This window comes from Myotis lucifugus, unplaced genomic scaffold (assembly GCF_000147115.1).
Source record: "Myotis lucifugus unplaced genomic scaffold, Myoluc2.0 scaffold_17, whole genome shotgun sequence".
NCBI lineage: Eukaryota > Metazoa > Chordata > Mammalia > Chiroptera > Vespertilionidae > Myotis > Myotis lucifugus.
In genome coordinates, this window is record NW_005871065.1 from 7796774 (window position 1) to 7817085 (window position 20312).

The following is a 20312-nucleotide window of genomic DNA, read 5'->3' on the forward strand; positions in this document are numbered from 1 at the left end:
GCTCTATGTTGTTGCCTTGTTCCTTCATTCGTTTTACAGTGAGTTAAATTGAAGTTCAGGGCAGTTAGGTAACTTAGTAAAGAGTGAAGCTGCCGTTCCACCCAGGGCCATCGGAGGCCATAGTGGTGTTTGCTGTGTTATCGCTATGTCCTTGTAATAAGCAATTGCACAGTAATAAACATTTCGCTCTGGTGAAGAGTTTTGTAGAAAACATGCCCAGCCAAATCACCTTCTGTTAGATGGAGACAATAATAAACGAAGGAAAAGCAGACTCCGTTTTCTTGTGTTTGTAAGCTCATCTGCCTCCACATTTGGCATTATTACATCTTTGGCTGGGAGACAGTATAGTGAGGCATTAAGGGATGGGATTCCAGAGTTAATTTGTCAGTATTTCTGTCTTGGATCTTTCAGTTAATGACTTTGGGGAACTTGGGCAAGTTTACCTTGTGTAATCCCTAGTTTCTCATCTGTAAAATGGGAATAATTAGATAGCTCTCTCATTGCATTGCTATGAGAACTAAATGATATAATCATGCAGTGTGCTTAGCACAGGGCCTGGCACAAAGTATCCCTCAATAAATGGTAGCTGATTACTATTTTCATTATTATCATCAACATCCTCATCATCAGATGCTGTGGTGGCTAGAGCTTAATATAAGTTGGATGAACTCACCCATTATTGGTCTTAAACAGTAGCTTATACATGCTCTATGCTGAATATATGCTTGTTATATAAACCAACACTGAAGTGCTTTAATTAGGCCCTTGGATTCATGCCAACAACTCGAAAAGATCTAAAATAGAGTCACAGATTTCTTTTTTTAAAATATATTTTTATTGATTTCAGAGAGGAAGGAAGAGGGAGAGATAGAAACATCAGTGATGAGAGAGAATCATTGATTGGCTGCCTCCTGCACGTTCCCCACTGGGGATCGAGCCTGCCACCCGGGCATGTGCCCTTAACTGCAATCGAACCTGGGACCCTTCAATCCACAGGCTGACACTCTACCCACTGAGCCAAACCAGCTAGGGCAGATTTCTTTATTTGAATTATGTATCTGAGGTATTCCATTTGCCAGACAATGTAAGTTTGTTTTTAGAACTCTCTGCACTTACATTCTGAGCTAGTCTCTGAAAAACAGTCTCATCTCTGCAGAAACATGCCCTTTGTTCTGAATTTCATCACTAATGACAAAGGTTCTAGTCTTTGGCATGCACCCAGCTGTTATTTAATGATGTACAGAGAAGAATAAAATATAATCTGACCTTCCTTCTGTTTATTACCTTTATATTCTAAACTGTGTAATCATGTCGTGTTTTGACTTTCTTCCTGCTATCTTTTTAAAACAAAACATTTGTATCTTTCAGTTACATTTGACATGACATATTATATTAGTTTCAGGTGTACAACACAGTGATTATACATTTATATAATTTACAAAGTGATCACCCCACTAAGTCTACTATCCAGCTTACACCATACATAGTTATTACAATATTATTGATTATATTCCTTATGCTGTACTTTACATCCCCACCTGCTATCTTTACTGAAGTTACTTTGAATTCTTTTCCTCTTTTCCTCATCCTGTCTACTCTCTTCAATCAATTAAATAAGTGTAATTAGGTTCTAACTTTCTAAATGTGAAGTGTTTAGTAATATCAGTTAATAGGACTTTTTACCTTAAAAATAATTTCCTGCTTTCATATCCTCTTCTTAATGTTGTCAGTGCTCGGGAAGTAATTATTTTAGTTCTCTGACTCACTGTTGTCGTTGCCTTTTGAAGAGTTTAGTCCCAAGCCCTCTCCTTAAGTGGCATAGGCACTTAAACACAATTGCTTAATGTTCTTGAATCAAGGACTTTTGTTGATTTAGGAAACTGGGCTCTTTCAACTTCTGCATCCCTTTAGGATGGTTTAAGATGGGTGGTTATGGCCTTAAGTTCAGCTCAGATTTCCTTTGTGTGTGTGTGTGTTAATCCTCACCCGAGGATACTTTTTCCATTGGCTTTTTTCTTTTCTTTTCTTTCCTTTTCTTTTCTTTTCTTTTCTTTTCTTTTTCTTTCTTCTTTTTTTTCTTTTTTTTTTTTTTTGGAGAGAGTGGAAGGGAGGGGGAGAGGGAGGGGGAAAGAGATAGAGAGAAAGAGAAACATCCATGTGAGAGAGACATATCAATCAGAGATATATCGATGGGTTGCCTCCTGCATGTGCCTGATCAGGTTGGGGAATGAACCTGCAACCTAAGTACATGCCCTTGACTGAGAATCGAACCCGAGACCCTTCAGTATGCAGGCTGAGACTCTATCTACCAAGCAATACTGGCCAGGGCTCAGATTTTCTTTTAAAAAGTTTTAACCTTCTGTTGTAGTTAATTCTCAATTCATGTTTTCCACCCAACACAGGATTCAAAAGCATAATATTAGTGTTTTTTAGTCTTAATGCTATTTTTCATATGCAACATACTAAATGATATCCGAGACTTGAACTCTCTAGAAACTGTGATCTAGCAGGAGCAGGGAGGTCAAGGAGTACACATCATCCTTGGACGGGTGAAACAACTGAACACTTTTATGTTGTTGGCGGGGAAGTTGCAGCATTTTCACTGCATTATTTGCCTTTTAGAAACACTAAGTTAGAGGACTAGGTCTTATCCTGGGAGTTTGTTGGTACTCTTACTAGTAAGTAATGTCTGTAGGTCTTAAGTGGTCCTTTTAGGAGGAGTTACAGGGATCAGGAGGAGATAAGAAAGAAAGCAAGACAGCAAAGCAAGTGGTAGCTTGGAGTGACATCCTTGGGGGCCCAGAATGATCCTTCAACCACCACTGTTCACTGGGTGAGGTGGTGAGCCACACCCACCTCTGCTGCTGTGGAATGTGGTGATGTTAGGATGCGAATCATGGCAGCTAGTGAGGATCTTCTCTTTAAGGTGACCTTGAAGATGTTTTAGCTTTCTTTTTTTTTTACCTTAATAATAATTGCTAACATTTATTGAGCTCTTACTGTATGTCAGATTTGTGCAAAGTATTTTACTTGTATTATCTCATTGACATTCACAATAACATTATAAATAGGTAATATTATTCTCTTCATTTTACAGAGGCAGAAACTAAGGTATGGAGGGTTAGTTAACCCAAAGTCACACAGCTAAGGTTTTAGTTTCTTAAGGCCAGTGTAACAAATTTCATAAATTGGGTGGCTTAAAACAACAGAAATTTTTTCTTGTGTAGTTCTGGAGATTAGAGTCCTAAAATCATGATGTTAGCAAAGTTGGTTCCCTCTGGAAGCTCTGAGGGGCAATCAATACCATGCCTTTTTCTTAGCTTCTTGTGGCTGCCTGCAACCCTTAATGTTTTTTGGCTTGGAGTTGCATAACTCCCATCCCTACCTCCATTTTCACATGGCTTCTTGACAGTGCTTTGCAGTTGTAGTCATGACCCCATCGGCCTCATCCTTGATGACCTTTCTTCTTCCTCTTTATAATAGTGATTATCCTTGTTCCCCTGTCTGTTTCAGCCCTCCTTTTACTCTACTAAATTGTTTATGTGCTTCCCAAATCTGAGACCACTGTTTTTTAAAAGTTTTCATGATGTGCTGTCTAAGGAACTGCTGATGTCTGAACTTTCTCTACCCCCCAGCCCCCACCCCAGCCTATCACACTGTTGGATTCAGTCCACTTGTTTCATGATGCCCGTTGTGCTATGTCATTTGCCAGAAAACATTTCAAGGGTGGATGAAAGTATGTGACCTTCCTCCCTCCAACTAGATAAGTAGCCTAAAATGTCTTTTATATTCAGCTAAGCTTGTAGGGCTCAAGATGATAAGTTTTCATCCTTGGACTATATGTGTGAGTGGAACCGAAGCCAATTTCCTCCCTTTTAGATAATCAGCTTAAAAAATGTCTTTGTGTTTGCTAAAAATCACCCTAATAATTTTTAAGAGAAAAATGTAGCTACATTATCCACAAGAAGAAGAAGATATCTGAGCTCTATCCCTTTATTATTTTGGTAGATTCTATGACATTTCCCTCATGCTTTCTGAAAAGTAAAGGCACACAGTGAATAAGGATCTGGTTTCTTTTACCAAATATCAACAACATTGGGAGGGTAGTGCTTCTAGAGCCCCTATTTTCCTAAACAATAAGATCCTTTTATATTTACATTCTTCAGCTTTCAGGCTATGTCTGTTTTTCCTCCTACATTATGTCTCATTTAATAGCAAGACAAGCCCCTAGAGAATTCCCCCAATGCAGCAGGGAAGGCTTGGGAAGTCCCAGAAAATTAGAAATTGGATGAGTACAAAATTTGTCAGTTTTCAATTATAGCTGATGATAAGAGTTCAACTAGAATATTAGATATTAAATGCCAGCTTTGAACATTATCTGTTCTTACTTATGTCTTCCTGTTTAGAGATTAAAATTCTCAAGGAACAAAGACTGAAATTTTTTTTTAAAATATATTTTATTGATTTTTTTACAGAGAGGAAGGGAGAGAGATAGAGAGTTAGAAACATCGATGAGAGAGAAACATCGATCAGCTGCCTCCTGCACACTCCCCACTGGGGATGTGCCCGCAACCAAGGTACATGCCCTTGACCGGAATCGAACCCGGGACCCTTCAGTCCGCAGGCTGACGCTCTATCCACTGAGCCAAACCGGTTTTGGCAGGAGACTGAAATTTGTTAAATTATATATGTCACAACATTTACTACAATATAAAGGTCCTGTTTAGCATGGAGATCTGAGAAATGAAGAATTGGAGCAAGCAAAATTTAGAGACAACAATTACTGTTCTCCTTAGTTTTTATTTTCTTCTCTTTAATCCCTTCCCACCCCCAGAGCTTAGGTTATTTTTTCTGTGTTTTACTAAGTTGACTATGCAGCTTAGACACGACACCAAAAGCACAAGTGGCAAAAGAAAAAATAAATTTAAAAAGATAAAAAGATAAAAATAAACATCATCAGAATTAAAAACCTTTGTGCTTCAGAGGGTACCATCAAGAAAGTGAAAAGACAACTCACAGAATGGGAGAAAATATTTGGAAACAATATACCCAATAAAGGGCTCGTATCTAGAATACATGAAGAACTATTACAACTTAATAATAAAAAGACAACCCATGAAGAGAATGAGGAGCCAAGCCACAGAATGGGAGAAAATATTTGCAAAAGACATATTTGAAAGAGGACTGTTATTAAAAATATACAAAGAACTCAAAACTCAACAATTAGAAAATGAACAACCTGATTTAAAAAAAAAATGGGCTAAAGACTTGAACAGACATGTCACCAAAGAAAATATACAGATGGAAAACAAATATATGAAAAGATGCTCAACATCATATGTGAAGCAAATCAAAAAGATTTGATCACTATACACCTATTAGAATGGCCCAAATCCAGAACACAGACGATGCCAAGTGCTGGAGAGGATGTGGAGCAGCAGGGCTCTCATTCACTGCTGGGGGAAGTGAAAGCCTTACAGCCACTTTGGAAGATGGTTTGGCAGTTTCTGATAAAACTAAACAGACGCTAACCATATGATCCAGCAGTCATGCTTCTTGATATTTACCCAGAGGATTTGAAAACTTATGTTCACACAAAAGTCTGCACATGGATGTTTATAGCAGCTTTATTTATACTTACCCAAACTTGGAAGCAACCAAGTATCCTTCAGAGGGTGAATGGATAAATAAACACTGATACATCCGTACAATGGTATATTATTCAGTGCTAAAAATAAATGAGCTATCAAGCCATGGAAAGACATGGAGGAACCTTAAATGCGTATTACTATGTGAAAGAAGCCAATCCGAAAAGGCCTCTATAACTATATGTCAACTACATGAGATTCTGGAAAAGACAAAACTATGGAGACAGTAAAAAGATCGGTGGTTGCCAAGGTTAGGGAGGGTGGAGGGATGAATAGGCAGAGCATGGAAGATTTTTTTGGACAGTGAAACTATTCTGTCTGATACTATAATGGTAGATATATATCATTCTACACTTACTGAAATTAATAGAATGTACAACACCAAACGTGAGCCCTAATGTCAACTACGGACTTTGGATGATAATGTGTCAATGTAGGCTCATCAGTTGTAACTAACTGCCATTATTTTTGATAATTGATTGGGGAGGCTGTGTCAGAGGGGCAGAGAGTATATGAGAACTCTGTACTTTCTGCCCAATTTTGCTGTGAACCTAAAACTTCTTTAAAAAAATAATCTATTAAATCTTACCACTTGTGACCAAGTCGATGGACCTAGAGGTTATTATGCTAAGGACATAAGTCAGCAGAGAAAAGTAAATACCATATGATTTTACTTATATGTGGACTCTAAAGAACAAAATAAATGAATATATGAAATAGAAACAGACTCGTGGATGCAGAAAACAAACTGATGGTTGCCAGATAGGAAGGGATTTGAGGGACTAAGTGAAAAGGGTGAAGGGATTAAGAAGTACAAATTGGTAGTTACAGAATAGTCACAGGGATGTAAAGTACAGCATAGAGCATATAGCCCATAATATTGTAATAACTATGTACAGTGCCAGGTGGTTACTGGAAATATCAGAAGGAACACTTTGTAAAGTATATGATTGTCTAATCACCATGGTGTACTCCTAAAGCTAATACAAAATAATATTGAATGTAAACTGTAATTGAAAATGCAATTAAAAAAATAAAATCTATTATTAAAAAGACAACTCAATTTAAAAAATGAACAAAGAATCTGGATAGACAATTCTTAAAGAATATATATAAATGGACAGTAAGCACATAAAAACATGCTCAACATCATTAACCATCAGAGAAATGCAAATCAAAACCACAGTCAGCTACCACTTCACACCCATTAGGATAAGTATAATAAAAAAGATGAACAATGACATTCATGTGGATGTGGAGAAACTGGAACCTCCTACACTGCTGTAAATGAGAATGTAAAATGGGGTATTCTAATTGGAAAAGAGTCCAGCAGTTCCTCAAATCATTAAATATAGAGTTACCATATAATCTTCCCATTCCATTCCTAGCTATAAACCCAAGGGAAAGGGTGATGTATGTCCACACAGAAAAGTGTACATGAATGTTAATAGCAGCATTATTCATAACCACTAAGTAGAAACATGTTCACCAACTGATGCACAGGTAAACAAATGTGGTGTCTCCATACAATGGAATATTATTCATTATTTGACAATAAAAAGGAGTGAACTACTGTCACATGCTACAACATGGATGAACGTGGATGAACTTTGTAAACATTATACTAAGGGAAAGAAGCCAGTCACACTGAACCTTATATTGTATGATTCTTTTTATATGAAATGCCCAGAATACTCCAATCTGTAGAGACAGATGGTAGGTTAGTGTGGTTGCCTAGCACTAGGGGATATGGGCAGATTGGAGGTGACTCCTAAGGAGTGTGGGGTTTCTTTTTTGGGGTGCTGAAGATGTAAAAATTGATGTGGTGATGGGATGCACAACTCTGGTAATATACTAAAAGCCATGGAACTGTAATATTAAATGGGTGAATTATATGGTATGTGAATTATATCTTAGTAAAGCTATTACAAAATGCATATAGAATCTCTAAAAATAAAACCATGTTTTGACCTGTCTTGCTGAAAATGCAAGCAAAATAAACAAACAAATGAACCTTCTCCATTTATTTCAAAGATGCAGGAGTTATGACTGCCTTTAGCTATTAAATAGTAGAAAAGAACTTTGTTACAGCATAGATAACATGAAGTTGGAAAAACACACACACAGAAAAACAGGCTTAACTCCACATTTCATAACTTCAGGCATGTGGAATGAGACTACTTTTTGAGACCATGTACCCAGTGTTTAATATCCAAATAATTATTTTGGTATTAACATAAATGTAGATCTTATATTGGCAATGTGCTATGTTGCTTTTGTCTATTTAGTTTACAGTGTAAAGACTGTTGCTATTTCAATTCTCCATGAGAACCTAAGCAAGCACAGGAATTACTTATCGTAGAGGGAGTGCAGAGTAGTGGTTTGGAACTTGAACTTTGGAGTCATATACTGTGGTCCTATTTCTACCTCTGCCATTAACTGGGGTCTTCTCTGGGTTTATCTTTATCCTAGGCTGCTGTTATAATTTAAAAAATTAATACATATAAAGCACTTAAACCAGTACTAAATTCATAGTTTCTTTGTTTTCTTATTTTGGCAGCCTTCCTATATATTAGGTAGAGCTGCTACATCTCGTGGGCTTGGTAAAGTGGCCTAATGTAGTAGGTGTCCTACAGAGTCCCATGGCACAGCCTTCTTGTTCACCTGAGCTGGGCACTCCAGGTGTGCCCCCTGCCATGTGGGCTGTGTTTTTATCCACCACATGTGGGTGTGGGACCAGCCCGTTTTGTGTCTCCATCCCTCCTACCAGTCTCTATGTGGCTTATTTATATCTTTGATTGTAGGACTTCTGTTCAGCTAGACTTCAGGTGGTTTCAGTTAGATTGTTCTGTAGTCTAGTTGTATTTTTGATATGGTTGTGGGAGGATGTGAGTATCGCATTTACCTATGCCACCATCTTGAGCAGAAGCTCTCAATTCTGTCTTTAAGCCTTTTGGTTGGAGTCTTCCGGCTGCAGTACTCAGTGGCCAGGACGTCAGATGGTCCTCATCTGTTGTTTCTTCTCCCCAGTGTCCAACAAGCACCCATTCGTGGACAGCAATCTTCTCTACCAGTTCAGAATGAACTTCCGGCGGAGGCGAAGACTCATGGAGCTGCTCAATGAAAAATCCCCTTCCCAGGAAATGCATGACAGTCCCTTCTGCCTGAGGAAGCAGAGCCACGACAACCGGAAATCTACCAGTTTTATGTCAGGTAGGTCAGTTCCATTGTTAATTCGACCACATGTTTTTGTCTTTTGAGAAATTATGTTCTCTAGCAAATTTTTATTTATTCATAACCCAGAAGTATGCAAAAGAAAACAACAACCACCAAATTGTTCCTGGGGAGTCAAATTAGATTATCATGAAGTCTGTTTTATAAAATTATGTATTTGAGTTATAGAAGAACTCTGAAGACCTGAAACCTATATGTTCGTGTTGACCAATGTCACCCCAATAAATTTAATAAATAAAAAAAGAAGACCTCTCAAGCTTTTACTCACACCTTATTTACTTTTCATTTGTAAACAATTGTTATCATTAGTTGTACAGTGTTCTAAATTACAGCACTGAAAAGCTATATATTTTAAGAACAAATAAAGACTTTGGAGGGCATATACAACTAAAAGGCAACTGGTTATCAATCAATTATGAAAGGGTGGCACAGAACAAAGAAAAACTATGGAAAGCAGACATCAGCTCATAAAGCACAATAGCTTGGGATATTACATGTAAGATTAAACAGTCTCATATTGACAGTTAAGCCTGACAGAAATGATGGAGACTGATGTTCTCAGATATAATTGCATTCATCCAGAAGAGGTTAGCCTGATGTGTCATTCTGTGTGAAAGGCTGAGGAGCTTAAACGGGTATCAGATCCTCTGAAAACTTGGCATTGACTGTGTTTGGCCTAAGGTCTGAATGCTCTGGGCTTAACCTGAGGGCAAAATGTCCATGGGTGTCTTGGCTGTGTATAGGGAGTGATGATGAGGACACGTGCAACTGTATTGAGAATTTTCTGTGCCCCTGTCAGTGAGTCAAGCTTGATTGCTCATTTAATTCTCACAATAACTTGAAGAGGAAAGATTTTCTTTTCTCCATTTTATGGGCGCCCTACAGTGTGGTCATCTGTAAATTCAGAATAACTATTCACAAAACTAGTGCTAAGTTTTGTCTTTTTTTTTTTTAAATGGGCCCAACAGAATAAGTAATGATGATGATAAGGAGGCTATAGTAACCATGGTCACCATAAAAACAGCTTTTATTTTGTGTTTCTTATGTACCAGGAACTAAGTTGAGTTCTCTCCATGGCCTCTTTCACTCATCATATATACCTGGATTTCCTCTCCCTTGTTGAGAGCCAGCCAACTTCGTGGCAGAGAGAACCAGATCAGATCATTGAAGCCTCTGTCTCACATACACTTTCAAAGCCTAAATATGTGCTGTGTATTTTAATCTCCTCTTCCATGGCTCTGGCTGATTCATGATTTCATATGAAAGCAGGAGGTGTTTATCAGTATTGTTAATTGGTTAAGTGTATACCAACACTTAATTTACTTCCTTCCAGGGACTGCTCAGCATGGGTTTAGGGGTTCTTCAAATAATATTTTATGTAGCTGAGGACTTGCACATACATTATATAATCCACTTTATGCACCAATCCTTGATATAGTATTATTCTCACTTTATAGTTGGGTAAGTTGAGGCTCAGAGAACTGAAGGAAATGGCCTCAAATCATGCAGTTGGTAAAAGGCAGAGTTGCTACTCAAATCCTTGCTTTTCTCACTCTGAAGCCAGAATGCTTTTCCCGGCACAGGTAACTGGCCTCTGTACCTGGCGGCTGAAAGCCCACATCCTCTAGGGAACCAAAACCACCACCCTCAGTGACCTTGTGTTTTCCCACCCGCAGTCAGCCCCAGCAAGGAGATCAAGATCGTGTCTGCCGTGAGGAGGAGCAGCATGAGCAGCTGTGGCAGCAGTGGCTACTTCAGCAGCAGCCCCACCCTCAGCAGCAGCCCCCCTGTGCTCTGCAACCCCAAATCTGGTGAGTGTTCTGACTATGTCCTGGGGGACTTGGGCAGATATGCGGGCTGGGTTCCCTGGGGACTGGGTTCCCTGAGGGCTGGGTTCCCTGGGAAGCAGATTCTCAGACTGAGGGAGACTAGTATGTGGGGATCTTATTATCGTGTGTCCTTAGGGTCAAGAACTGTTGATTGGAAAGGAGGGACGTAGGGCTGGGCAGAGGAAAACAGAGCTGCAAGCCCTCTCGGTAGAGGCTGCAGCTAACCCAAGGGGAGCTCTGGATTTGGGATAGTCCTTCACAGTTGTCCAAATTTCAGGCGAGATGGCCAGGCCTTTGTACTTTTATGTTGATTAGTCATTAATTGTTGGCTGCCCCTAGGAAGAGGGTGTGACCTTGAGCAAGAGAGAGAGTTGCAAAAACTATTGAGAGCATTGGCATCTGAGGGCTGTCTGCCATTAGCAGTCCTGGCAGCTGGGAGGAGCCCCTCAGTCAGTCCTGAAGGAGGGTTTGAGCAGCACATCAGTCTTCCACAGAGCAGGGGAACCAGGGATTCCCCAGACTGCAACCAATGCAAAGAGCTGTGGGTCCCCAGCACCCCTAAGGAAGAAGCATGGTCTATGCAAACCCAACTGTACCTGTAATTGATTCTTGGTGCCTGGTGGTTTCCAACTCTATTCATCAACCTCTTGGCCTTTACATTACAGAAAAAATCTAGGCATGAAGATTGTTGATAAGCCCTAGCTGGGTAGCTCAGTTGGTTAGAGCATTGTCTTGATAAGTGAAGTGCAGGCTTGATCCTCTGTCAGGGCACATACAAGTATCAACCAATGAAAGCATAAATAAGTGGAACAACAAATCAATTTTTCTATAAGTAAACAAATAAATAAATAAAATGTTTTAAAAAAGACTTTTGATGAACTTGGACTTAGAAGCAATCCTTCCTCGCCCTAATTAGTTCTTCAGTCCCACAGGAGCCTGTAACCCATTGATACTACCACCTTCTCATGGCCCCGTACCCACCTACTTCCCAGGATTAGATTGCATGGTCCTTCATGATAATCATTGCCTTGAAAATACCCTCAACTCCATTTGTTTAGTGCTCTGTTCATCCTAGTTCAATATATTACCTTCAGGGAAAAGACTTTGTTTCTTTGGTCATGTTTCCTTATCACCAGATGTTGGGGATACAAAGATGAGAGGTCATGGCCCCTACCCTCAGTGAATACATCTCTTTAGAGAAAAAAAAATCATTATGCATTAGTGAGAATAAGGACAAATAGATGTTGTTCGAAGGGCTTTAAGAGAAAACTCTGTCGCCGAAACCGGTTTGGCTCAGTGGATAGAGCGCCGGCCTGCGGACTGAGGGGTCCCGGGTTCGATTCCGGTAAAGGGCATGTACCTGGGTTGCGGGCACATCCCCAGTGGGGGATGTGCAGGAGGCGGCTGATCGGTGTTTCTCTCTCATCGATGTTTCTGACTCTCTGTCTCTCTCCCTTCCTCTCTGTAAAAAATCAATAAAATATATTTTAACAAAAAAGAGAGAGAAAACTCTGTCATGTAATGCTATTATGTAGGTAATTGGGTATATAAAAATATACTTTATTGATTTTGAGAGAGAGAGAGGAAGGGAAAGAGAGAGAAACATCGATGCAATGTAGGTGCGGAACATTGATTGGCTGCCCCCTGCATGCTCCCTACCAGGAATCAAGCCTGCAACCCAGACATGTGCCCTAACCTGGAATCAAACCAGTAACCTTTCGGTGCATGGGATGACACCCAACCAAGTGAGCCATACTGGCCAGGGCGGGTATTTTTTTTTTTTTAATCTAACCTCCCTATCCCCCCCCCCCCCGCCCCCACCTTTGGGAGCGTTAGCTCTAAGAATAAAGTTGTAACTTGCAAGGGAGTGAAGAAACTTGCTTCCACACTGACTCTCACTGGGAAATCAGGGAGCACTCATAAACCACTGCAATAACATGGATGGTATTATACTAAGTGGGATAAGTCAGACAGAACAAGACAAATACTATATGATCTTACTTATATGTGGAATCTAAAAAACATCTCATAGACATAGGGAACAGTTTGGTGGTTGCCAGAGATGGGGGATGGGTTGGGCAAAACGGGAGAAGGTGGTCAAAAGGTGCAAACTTCTAGTCATAAAATAAATATGTACTGGGGATATAATGTACAGCATGGTGACTATAGTCAATAACATTGCATTGTGTATTTGAAAATTGCTAGGAGAGTAGGTCTTAAAAGTTCTCCTCACAAGAAAATAACACTTGTTACTGCGTGTGGGGATGGATGTTAGCCCACTCCTTAGCCTACTCCTTGCTTCCCTTTACCTGCTCCATTTCCTCTTCTTTCCATAGCTCTGCAAGTTAGGTGTGGGCTTATTTGTTTGCTAATATTTTCTGTCTTTACTCAGCTAGAGTATAACTGTCAGGCAGGGATTTTTCTTTCCCCCTTTTGTTCCCTGATGGTTACAAATGAGGCATTCAGTAAAGTATCTGCTGAATGAATGAATGAATGAATGAATGAATAAAGGGTGCACCTTGATTTTGTGTCTGTCTTACAGTGTTAAAGAGGCCCGTCACTTCTGAGGAACTCCTGACTCCCGGAGCACCGTATGCCAGGAAGACTTTCACAGTAGGCTCATTATTTGGTTTTTCTCCTGTGCTGCTTGTTTTTCTGGGCCATGTCAACATGTCAGTGTGCCAATGGGTATTTTACAGATGTTAATTTTCCTTTTTGTTTTTGGCATAATTATAACAGTGGGCTTTCTTGATCCTTAGGCACTAAAATGACATGATTTATTATTAATACAGCATTGTAAACTCCTTTGATGTGTCCTTAAAAAAAGCTTTCTATTATGTAATATAATTACAGACTTTAGGTCAAATGGTAATACAATAGTCAATAATTCCTTCTGGGTTACAGTTAGTTCTACTTAAATTGTTTAAGACATTAGGGAGTCTTTAGACAGAGAAAGAAAACTGTGGGATAAATTGTTCTACAATAAGGAGTGGTGCTTTTGACCATGTTAATATGTCTTGAGTTATGCACACACCTGATTGGGGAGCACTGGGTACCTGTGAACATCTCCTGACCACATGCCTCTTCTTGGAGGTCCCTCAGCCTTCTACCCACTCTGCTTGACAACACCTCACCCCCTCTCCGTCCCCTGGCCTCTTCCTTCAGTCTCTTCACATCTCCATCAATTGCCTCTTTTAAACACTTCTCCTTTTCTAACTTTTATTTTATGGACTCAGGGGGAGAAACTCTTTGCACACTCATTTACACTGCCAACATCTATCAAGGACTACTTCCCATTCTGGACACTGAGGAGCTAAAATAGGATGGTCCCAGCCATAGCCAATCAATATGAAAAGACACTGCTAATACCTCTGCCTCAGGGGAAAAGTTAAACTGCATTTGGGGGTAAAACTAGGTATTCTGAACTAATAACAGAAAACCCTAAAATCAATCATGTGCCTAAAAGTCTTTTTGAGAATATGCACAGAAATTTCATTGGTTTCCCTGCCTTTCCTCCGTGTCTGGCATTCAAGAGACAATTGATTGCATTTTTTAAAATATATATTTTTTTATTGATTTCAGAGAGGACGGAAGAGGGAGAGAGAGTTAGAAACATCAATGAAGAGAGAGAATCATTGATCGGCTGCCTCCGCATGCCCCATACTGGGGATAGAGCCAGCAACCTGGGCCATGTGCCCTGACTGGGAATCGAACTGTGACCTCCTGGTTCATAGGACAATGCTCAATCACTGAGCCATGCCAGCCAGGCTTGATTGTATTTTTAAAGTATTAAAGTATTTCTTTTTGGTGTTTTTTTTTTGGTCTTATTCCTGATTTTTTTAAATTATTATTTTTTAAAATCTTTATTGTTGAAAGTATTGCATATGGTCCCTTCCCCCCCGCCTCCATTGGCCCCCTCCAACCTGTTCCTGTTCCCGGTGGTTTTAAATTTCAGTGCCAGCCTTGCTAGAAATTGATTGTGAATGTGTTTCATCTGTACTTTAGTCGAAGACATGACTGGGAGCCACCCAGGGACGTAACTGCCATTTCTAACAATGATTCTATAGGAAAAGGCACCCTCTGGCTTCAAACAACTTTTAGACCAGCATCTACTTGTAAATTGTGAGCTTTGTGTACTTTTTCACTTTCTTTTGCTGGTAGAAAATTGTGTTTCAGGAAAGCCAAGATTCTTCCTATTTCTTACCATTAGTAATTTAAATTATTATTTTAGACTACAGTGACATAGCATATCATCAAGAAAGTATCATTTGAATTTAGGGGGAAAGAGCAAAGCCAGTCAAAATTGGATCTGGAGAGAAGATTCAAGCATGTGTTTAAGACCCTCTAACCTTCCTATCTGAAATTGTATACCAACCTGAGAGAGAGGCAACCTGCCCGGTACTTATTGATCAGTGCCTTCACAGAAGCTGTTTTCTGCCAAACAAGTGTTTCCCGACCACAGTTTCTGCATCGATATGCCTGCGTTATAACAGAAGCAGAGTGTTCCTTCCACTCCTGACAGGGTAGAGATGAGACAGAAGAGATCTGCCACTGCTCGCACTTCATCCTGGGCAGGCTCTCTCTCTCTCTCTCTCTCTCTCTCTCTCTCTCTCTCTCTCTCTCTTTGGGAAGGTCGGGAGAATTGCCAGGGGCCATCTGCTGATTGCTCACTGTGGTTTTCCTCTCTAGATTGTTGGTGACGCTGTTGGCTGGGGCTTTGTGGTGCGAGGAAGCAAGCCATGCCACATCCAGGCCGTGGACCCCAGTGGCCCTGCGGCCGCCGCGGGAATGAAGGTACCTCCAAGAGAGCGGTGTCTGAATACCTCTCGCTTCATTTCGTTGTTGGTGCCATCTGTATGTACTTTGTCACCCTAAGTGTTTGGTTCCATTTTTTTTAAGTTTCCCTTTCCCTTTCTGAATGGGGTTGAAATGAAGCCCAAAGGGTATGATGTAGCAACGAGGAGGAAAAGTTGTCCTGTCCCTCTCACTGTGCCTCCTGGGGCTCCAAACCTTCCTTGGTTTTCCACATTTCTTCCCTTAACCAACACTGAGCTTGAAAAAATGTTTCTTTTTGCATAAATCTTATCTAATAACTCTGCTACTTCTGTCTTATACGAAGTCTGTTCCTGTGGGAAGAGAGCTGGATTGACATTTTGGTTCTGCTGGTTACTAGCTCGTTGACTTGGAATAAATTCCGTAGCATCGCACAGCCAGTCCCTACTGTCTGGAATGATGACCAGATTCTTTCTGCAGTTTTAGGGATTAAATATGTAGAAACTCTAGATGAAGCACAAAGAACTACACAAACATAAAAAAAATCGAACGAATTATATAAGATTTTTTGAAAATAATTTTTACATGTTTTTAGTACAAAAGTAGTGCATATATAGTCAAGAAAATTTGGAAAATGCAGAAAATCAGGAAAAAATTATAATTGCCTATAATCTTTCCTAACTCAGAGACAACCACTGTTAAATTTTAAACAACTTTATTGAAGTATAATTGACATGCAGTAAAGTATAGCACTTTAATATTTTGATTTATATGCTTCCAGACTTCTTGTATGTATGCATATATATGTACATACACATATATACATATATATATACATATGCATGTACATATACATATACACATATGTATATACACACACATACACAAATTGCTTTTTATTTATACCAAAATATGCTATAAGAGGATGTTGAGTGCATTGGCTTTCTGCTTCAAAACACCTTTATCTAGCATCGTGGTTCCTTCTTCTGTCATCTGCAAAACATTCCACAGAGGTCATTTATCTCATGATTATCTGGGGCCATGGAAGGTTGCAGAAGGCTTGAAGGCCACAGTTCATTGCCCTGCTCATTTCTTCACCACTTTCATCCTCTCCTATCAATCCTTTCCCTAGAGCAGTAAACCAGTGACACAACAGGCACGACTTGCATCTGCGCAGCTCTGATTTCCAGCACCTTCCCTCTGGCACTGCTTTTCCTTCTGGAAAAGGTGGGCGCAGAGACTGGCTCCCTGGAGCACAGAGCACGGATTCCCACTAGTCTGGGTAATCAGTGCTGTTTTGCTTAGAGGTTGACTCTGCCCCCCACACCCCCAATTTGAACACCCTGTTCATACCAGGAAGTGCTGGCTCCCAGGTCCTGTGCTCTGCAAGTCATGGAAGCCTTGTTGGCTCAGGTGGCCTGTGTTAGACGCCCTTCCCAGCTCCTCAGTTCTGCAGTGGGCACAGCACCAAAGGAACCCGGAGCCGGAAAGTTGGCTGGGAGCATAAAGGGCGAGCGTTTGTATCTGTGCCGAGGCTGATTTTTTCATTTTCTAATGGAACTCTTGGCTGTGGGAAGAGTTTTATATTTTATTTCCACGGTAAAGTGCTAGTATGAATTATTTTTGGCAGGGTGCTTTAGTCCTGAGCGTGCACTCACTTGCCACAGGGCTTTGACTTAAGCTCGTTTCCTTTGGGGAAAGCAAGGGATTTATATTGAAGCTAAAGACCTTGTTTTGCTTGGCCAAGTGTTTTAAATTGATTTTAGTGCATCTTCATTGATTAACATGCATAACTTTTCTAGGCATTGTCTATTGATTAGTTAATTAACTCCTTAATGTATATACCCTGTTAGATCGGTAACCTGGTATATTTTTTTCAATTCCATATGCTCATATTTCACATGGTTTATATTCTTAGCTTCTCAGGGGCTGCACATAGTTCTCATATGCTGTAGAGCAGTATAGAATTCACTAGAGCAGCATTTCCAAAATTGTGCTACACAGCTCTCTGGTCCAATAAAATCTCCTGTCCTGCAGTTCTGTGATCAAAACAGTTTGAAGCTGCTGTATACTTTATTTTTCTCCTGGGAATTTACAAAGCACATTAGCATATTATACATTCTGTTGCATCCAGCAGGGGAGAAACCTGTTTAGATTGCCTATCACAACATTTTATCACTTAATAGAAGCACACCAGTGGAATCTTAAGATTGTTAAGATATAGCACAATAACTGCTCTAATATGCTTTTGGTCAAACTCTGATTGGAATGACTGTAGATTTAGATATAAATAGATAGATAGATAGATAGATAGATAGATAGGATAGAATTGCAGTTAAGTGAAAATGACAGGGAATACCACACCCTTCCATATTAACTTACCTGTGTGTATTCATTTAAATTGCCTAGTACATTATTTTCTTACAGAAAATACCAAGTAAATTATTTCCTATTTCACCATATGTATTAGTTGTAGAATAACTCCACTTACTTAAAGAGCCATTTGTATTACCCATGACCTGTCACATCACCATAGCCCTTGTGTGGCAAACTGCAGGCTGGCATGTCTGGTTGTGCGGGGAGGGGATGTGGGTGTGGACCCTACAGGAGCCTTCCCTGACCTGGGCCATGATTGAGCTGCTTGGTCTGGCTGGTAGCCTTTGTCCAAAACTCTCTCCAGAAGTTTCCTCTTGGAATCTCTGACTGGCAAGAGCTGGCCCAGGACAGTGCAAAGGGCCCCCCTTGCCTTTGTTGTCACTCTCTACAGGAACACAACCCCTCAGGTCTTGGCCCGGCTTTCTCCTGCTTTCCAGAGTGAACAAGGCCAGACAGGTGGGCCTTTGGGAGCTTTGCATCAGCGGGATTTTTATACTTTCACTGTGGCATCTTAACTTCCAAAAGCAGATGATTTTGTAACTGAGTGTCTCATATGTACCATTTCTCTCTCTTTTATTCCACCTACTTATGGGATAGGAAAGTTTTCAGATGTGGACCACCGGTATGCGGGAAGGACAGGCCTCAGACTAAAGAGACTGGGTGCCATTCCCCCGTTAACACTGTCAGACCTTTCCAGACCCTAAGGAGAGCTCTTTGCCTGGTTTGGATGGAGCCCTTTGTCCATGATGAGGGGAGACCCTGAGGTGAATATTCAGATTTACATTTCTAGAAAGTCTGAAAGAACTCCAGAGAACATGTGTCCTTAGGGAGTGATAAGGTCTATCTCAATTCTTTTCTAGGTTGGCATAGAGAAATCTGTGGCCTTTGTGCCTCGGCCACCTAGCCCAGTGCCTCCCAGCAGTTCCTGCCTGCCGCCTCTGCACAGCTGACTGGGGCTGACGGGCTGGCCAGGCAGCCAAGCTACATGCTGGGGCTGCTGAGATGCAGATAAAGATGTAGAGCAGGAGGGTTCCAGCTTAACTTCAGTTGTAAATGGAATTGAGTTTTAGATGATTTGGTCGAATACTAGACTTTTACACTATCTCAAGCTTATTTGAAAATCTTGCCTTTGGCCCTGGCTGGGTGGCGCAGTTGGTTAGAGCCTCATCTGGATTTGATCCCTGGTCAGGGCACAAGAATCAACCAATAAATGCATAAATAAGTGGAGCAACAGATCTCTCTCTCTCTCTCTCTCTCTCTCTCTCTGTAAAAATAAATTAATTTTTTTAAAAAAAGAAAGGAAATTTTGCCTTTAATCTACTCTGTTTTTCCTCTTCCCTTCCGATGACCTCCTCTTCATCAGTAGTAGCATATTTGTTCCCAGAGACCAAAAAGGAAGCAGATGTTACAAGATATAACATGAGATAAAAGAGAGAGCGATTAATTACAGTTTTAATAAGATGCTGTTTTATTTCATATTCTTCTGCTCCCCTCCCATGCCAGAAAACAATGATTGTAATGTTTATTGAAATTCTCACTTGAGTCAGCAACTTTGAATTTGGAGTTATTCTTATTTTGCAGGTTCTTTTACTTAAACAATGAAGTCTGTAAACCTCTGGTGGAGAAACCTTTCATTGGCATTACAACCAGAACGGAGCATGAGATATGGGAATCCTCAAAAGTTTAGTCAACCCCTTCAGTGCATTTTATGTAGAAGAGGGTTGTTTCCTATAGTTTGTCTCTGGCAACTCTTCATCCATCCTTTAGGAATTCCATTTGGACTGGTGGCTTCTGGTCCAAAGGGGAAAGGAGGAAAGAAGAGAAGGAACTATAATGTACTGAGTGTCTTCTGCATGCCTGACCCTGCACCATGCAGGCCCTTTCTATCTAAACACTAAACTCCTGGAGGAAGACATCTGTTCCAGGAGGACTAATTCTGTTTCTTACCTCTTTTATCTTCTTTGAAAAGATAAAAAGGCTACAGTCTAATGCCTATCACTCACTTAAATGTGACCTCATATCACAACCTTTAATGATATTTTCTTTTTTTTTTATCACATCAATTCTAAAACCATTTCTGGACCACACTATCTATCATAACTTTATTTTACATGATCCTCTAGTAGCTATTCTTCAGTCTAATGAGGGCAGATTTTTTTTTTTATTTCACAAATACATCATCATTGTGCCTATATCTGCCCCTCAAGCAAATCTAATTAAGTGACTCTGGAACTTAAAGTCCTCTAATGGCTTCCCATTACAATAAGTTCCAGACTCTTTCTATGGCCTACAGAGTCCGTGATCTGGGCCCTGCTACCCTGTTTTGCTTACAGCTCCATTGGCCTTGCCTCTGTCTCTCCCAAATACCATGTGTGTTCCTGCCCAAGGTTGGATGACTGGTTCTGTTTTGTCATTCAAGTTTCAGATTAATTTTTTAGAGAAGCCTTTCTTA

The 20312-nt window shown here is 40.3% G+C and overlaps 1 protein-coding gene across 2 annotated transcripts in view; it reads left to right on the forward strand.

The window, feature by feature from the left end:
- The window catches only part of DEPTOR (DEP domain containing MTOR interacting protein), a 104119-nt gene extending 85517 nt beyond the window's left edge, over positions 1-18602 (forward strand). The window contains exons 5-9 of one of the 2 annotated variants that reach the window (XR_002828351.1): positions 8679-8861; positions 10559-10693; positions 13254-13324; positions 14717-14833; positions 15401-15510. Coding sequence is in view for 1 of the 2 variants with exons in the window: in XM_023750955.1 (XP_023606723.1) it covers positions 8679-8861; positions 10559-10693; positions 13254-13324; positions 15401-15505; positions 18458-18511 (548 nt within the window). In the remaining variant the exon portion in view is untranslated. Of the gene's footprint in view, positions 1-8678; positions 8862-10558; positions 10694-13253; positions 13325-14716; positions 14834-15400; positions 15511-18457 lie in introns of those variants that run through there. The other variant, XM_023750955.1, reaches the window with a different exon arrangement.
- Positions 18603-20312: the final 1710 nt, after the last annotated feature.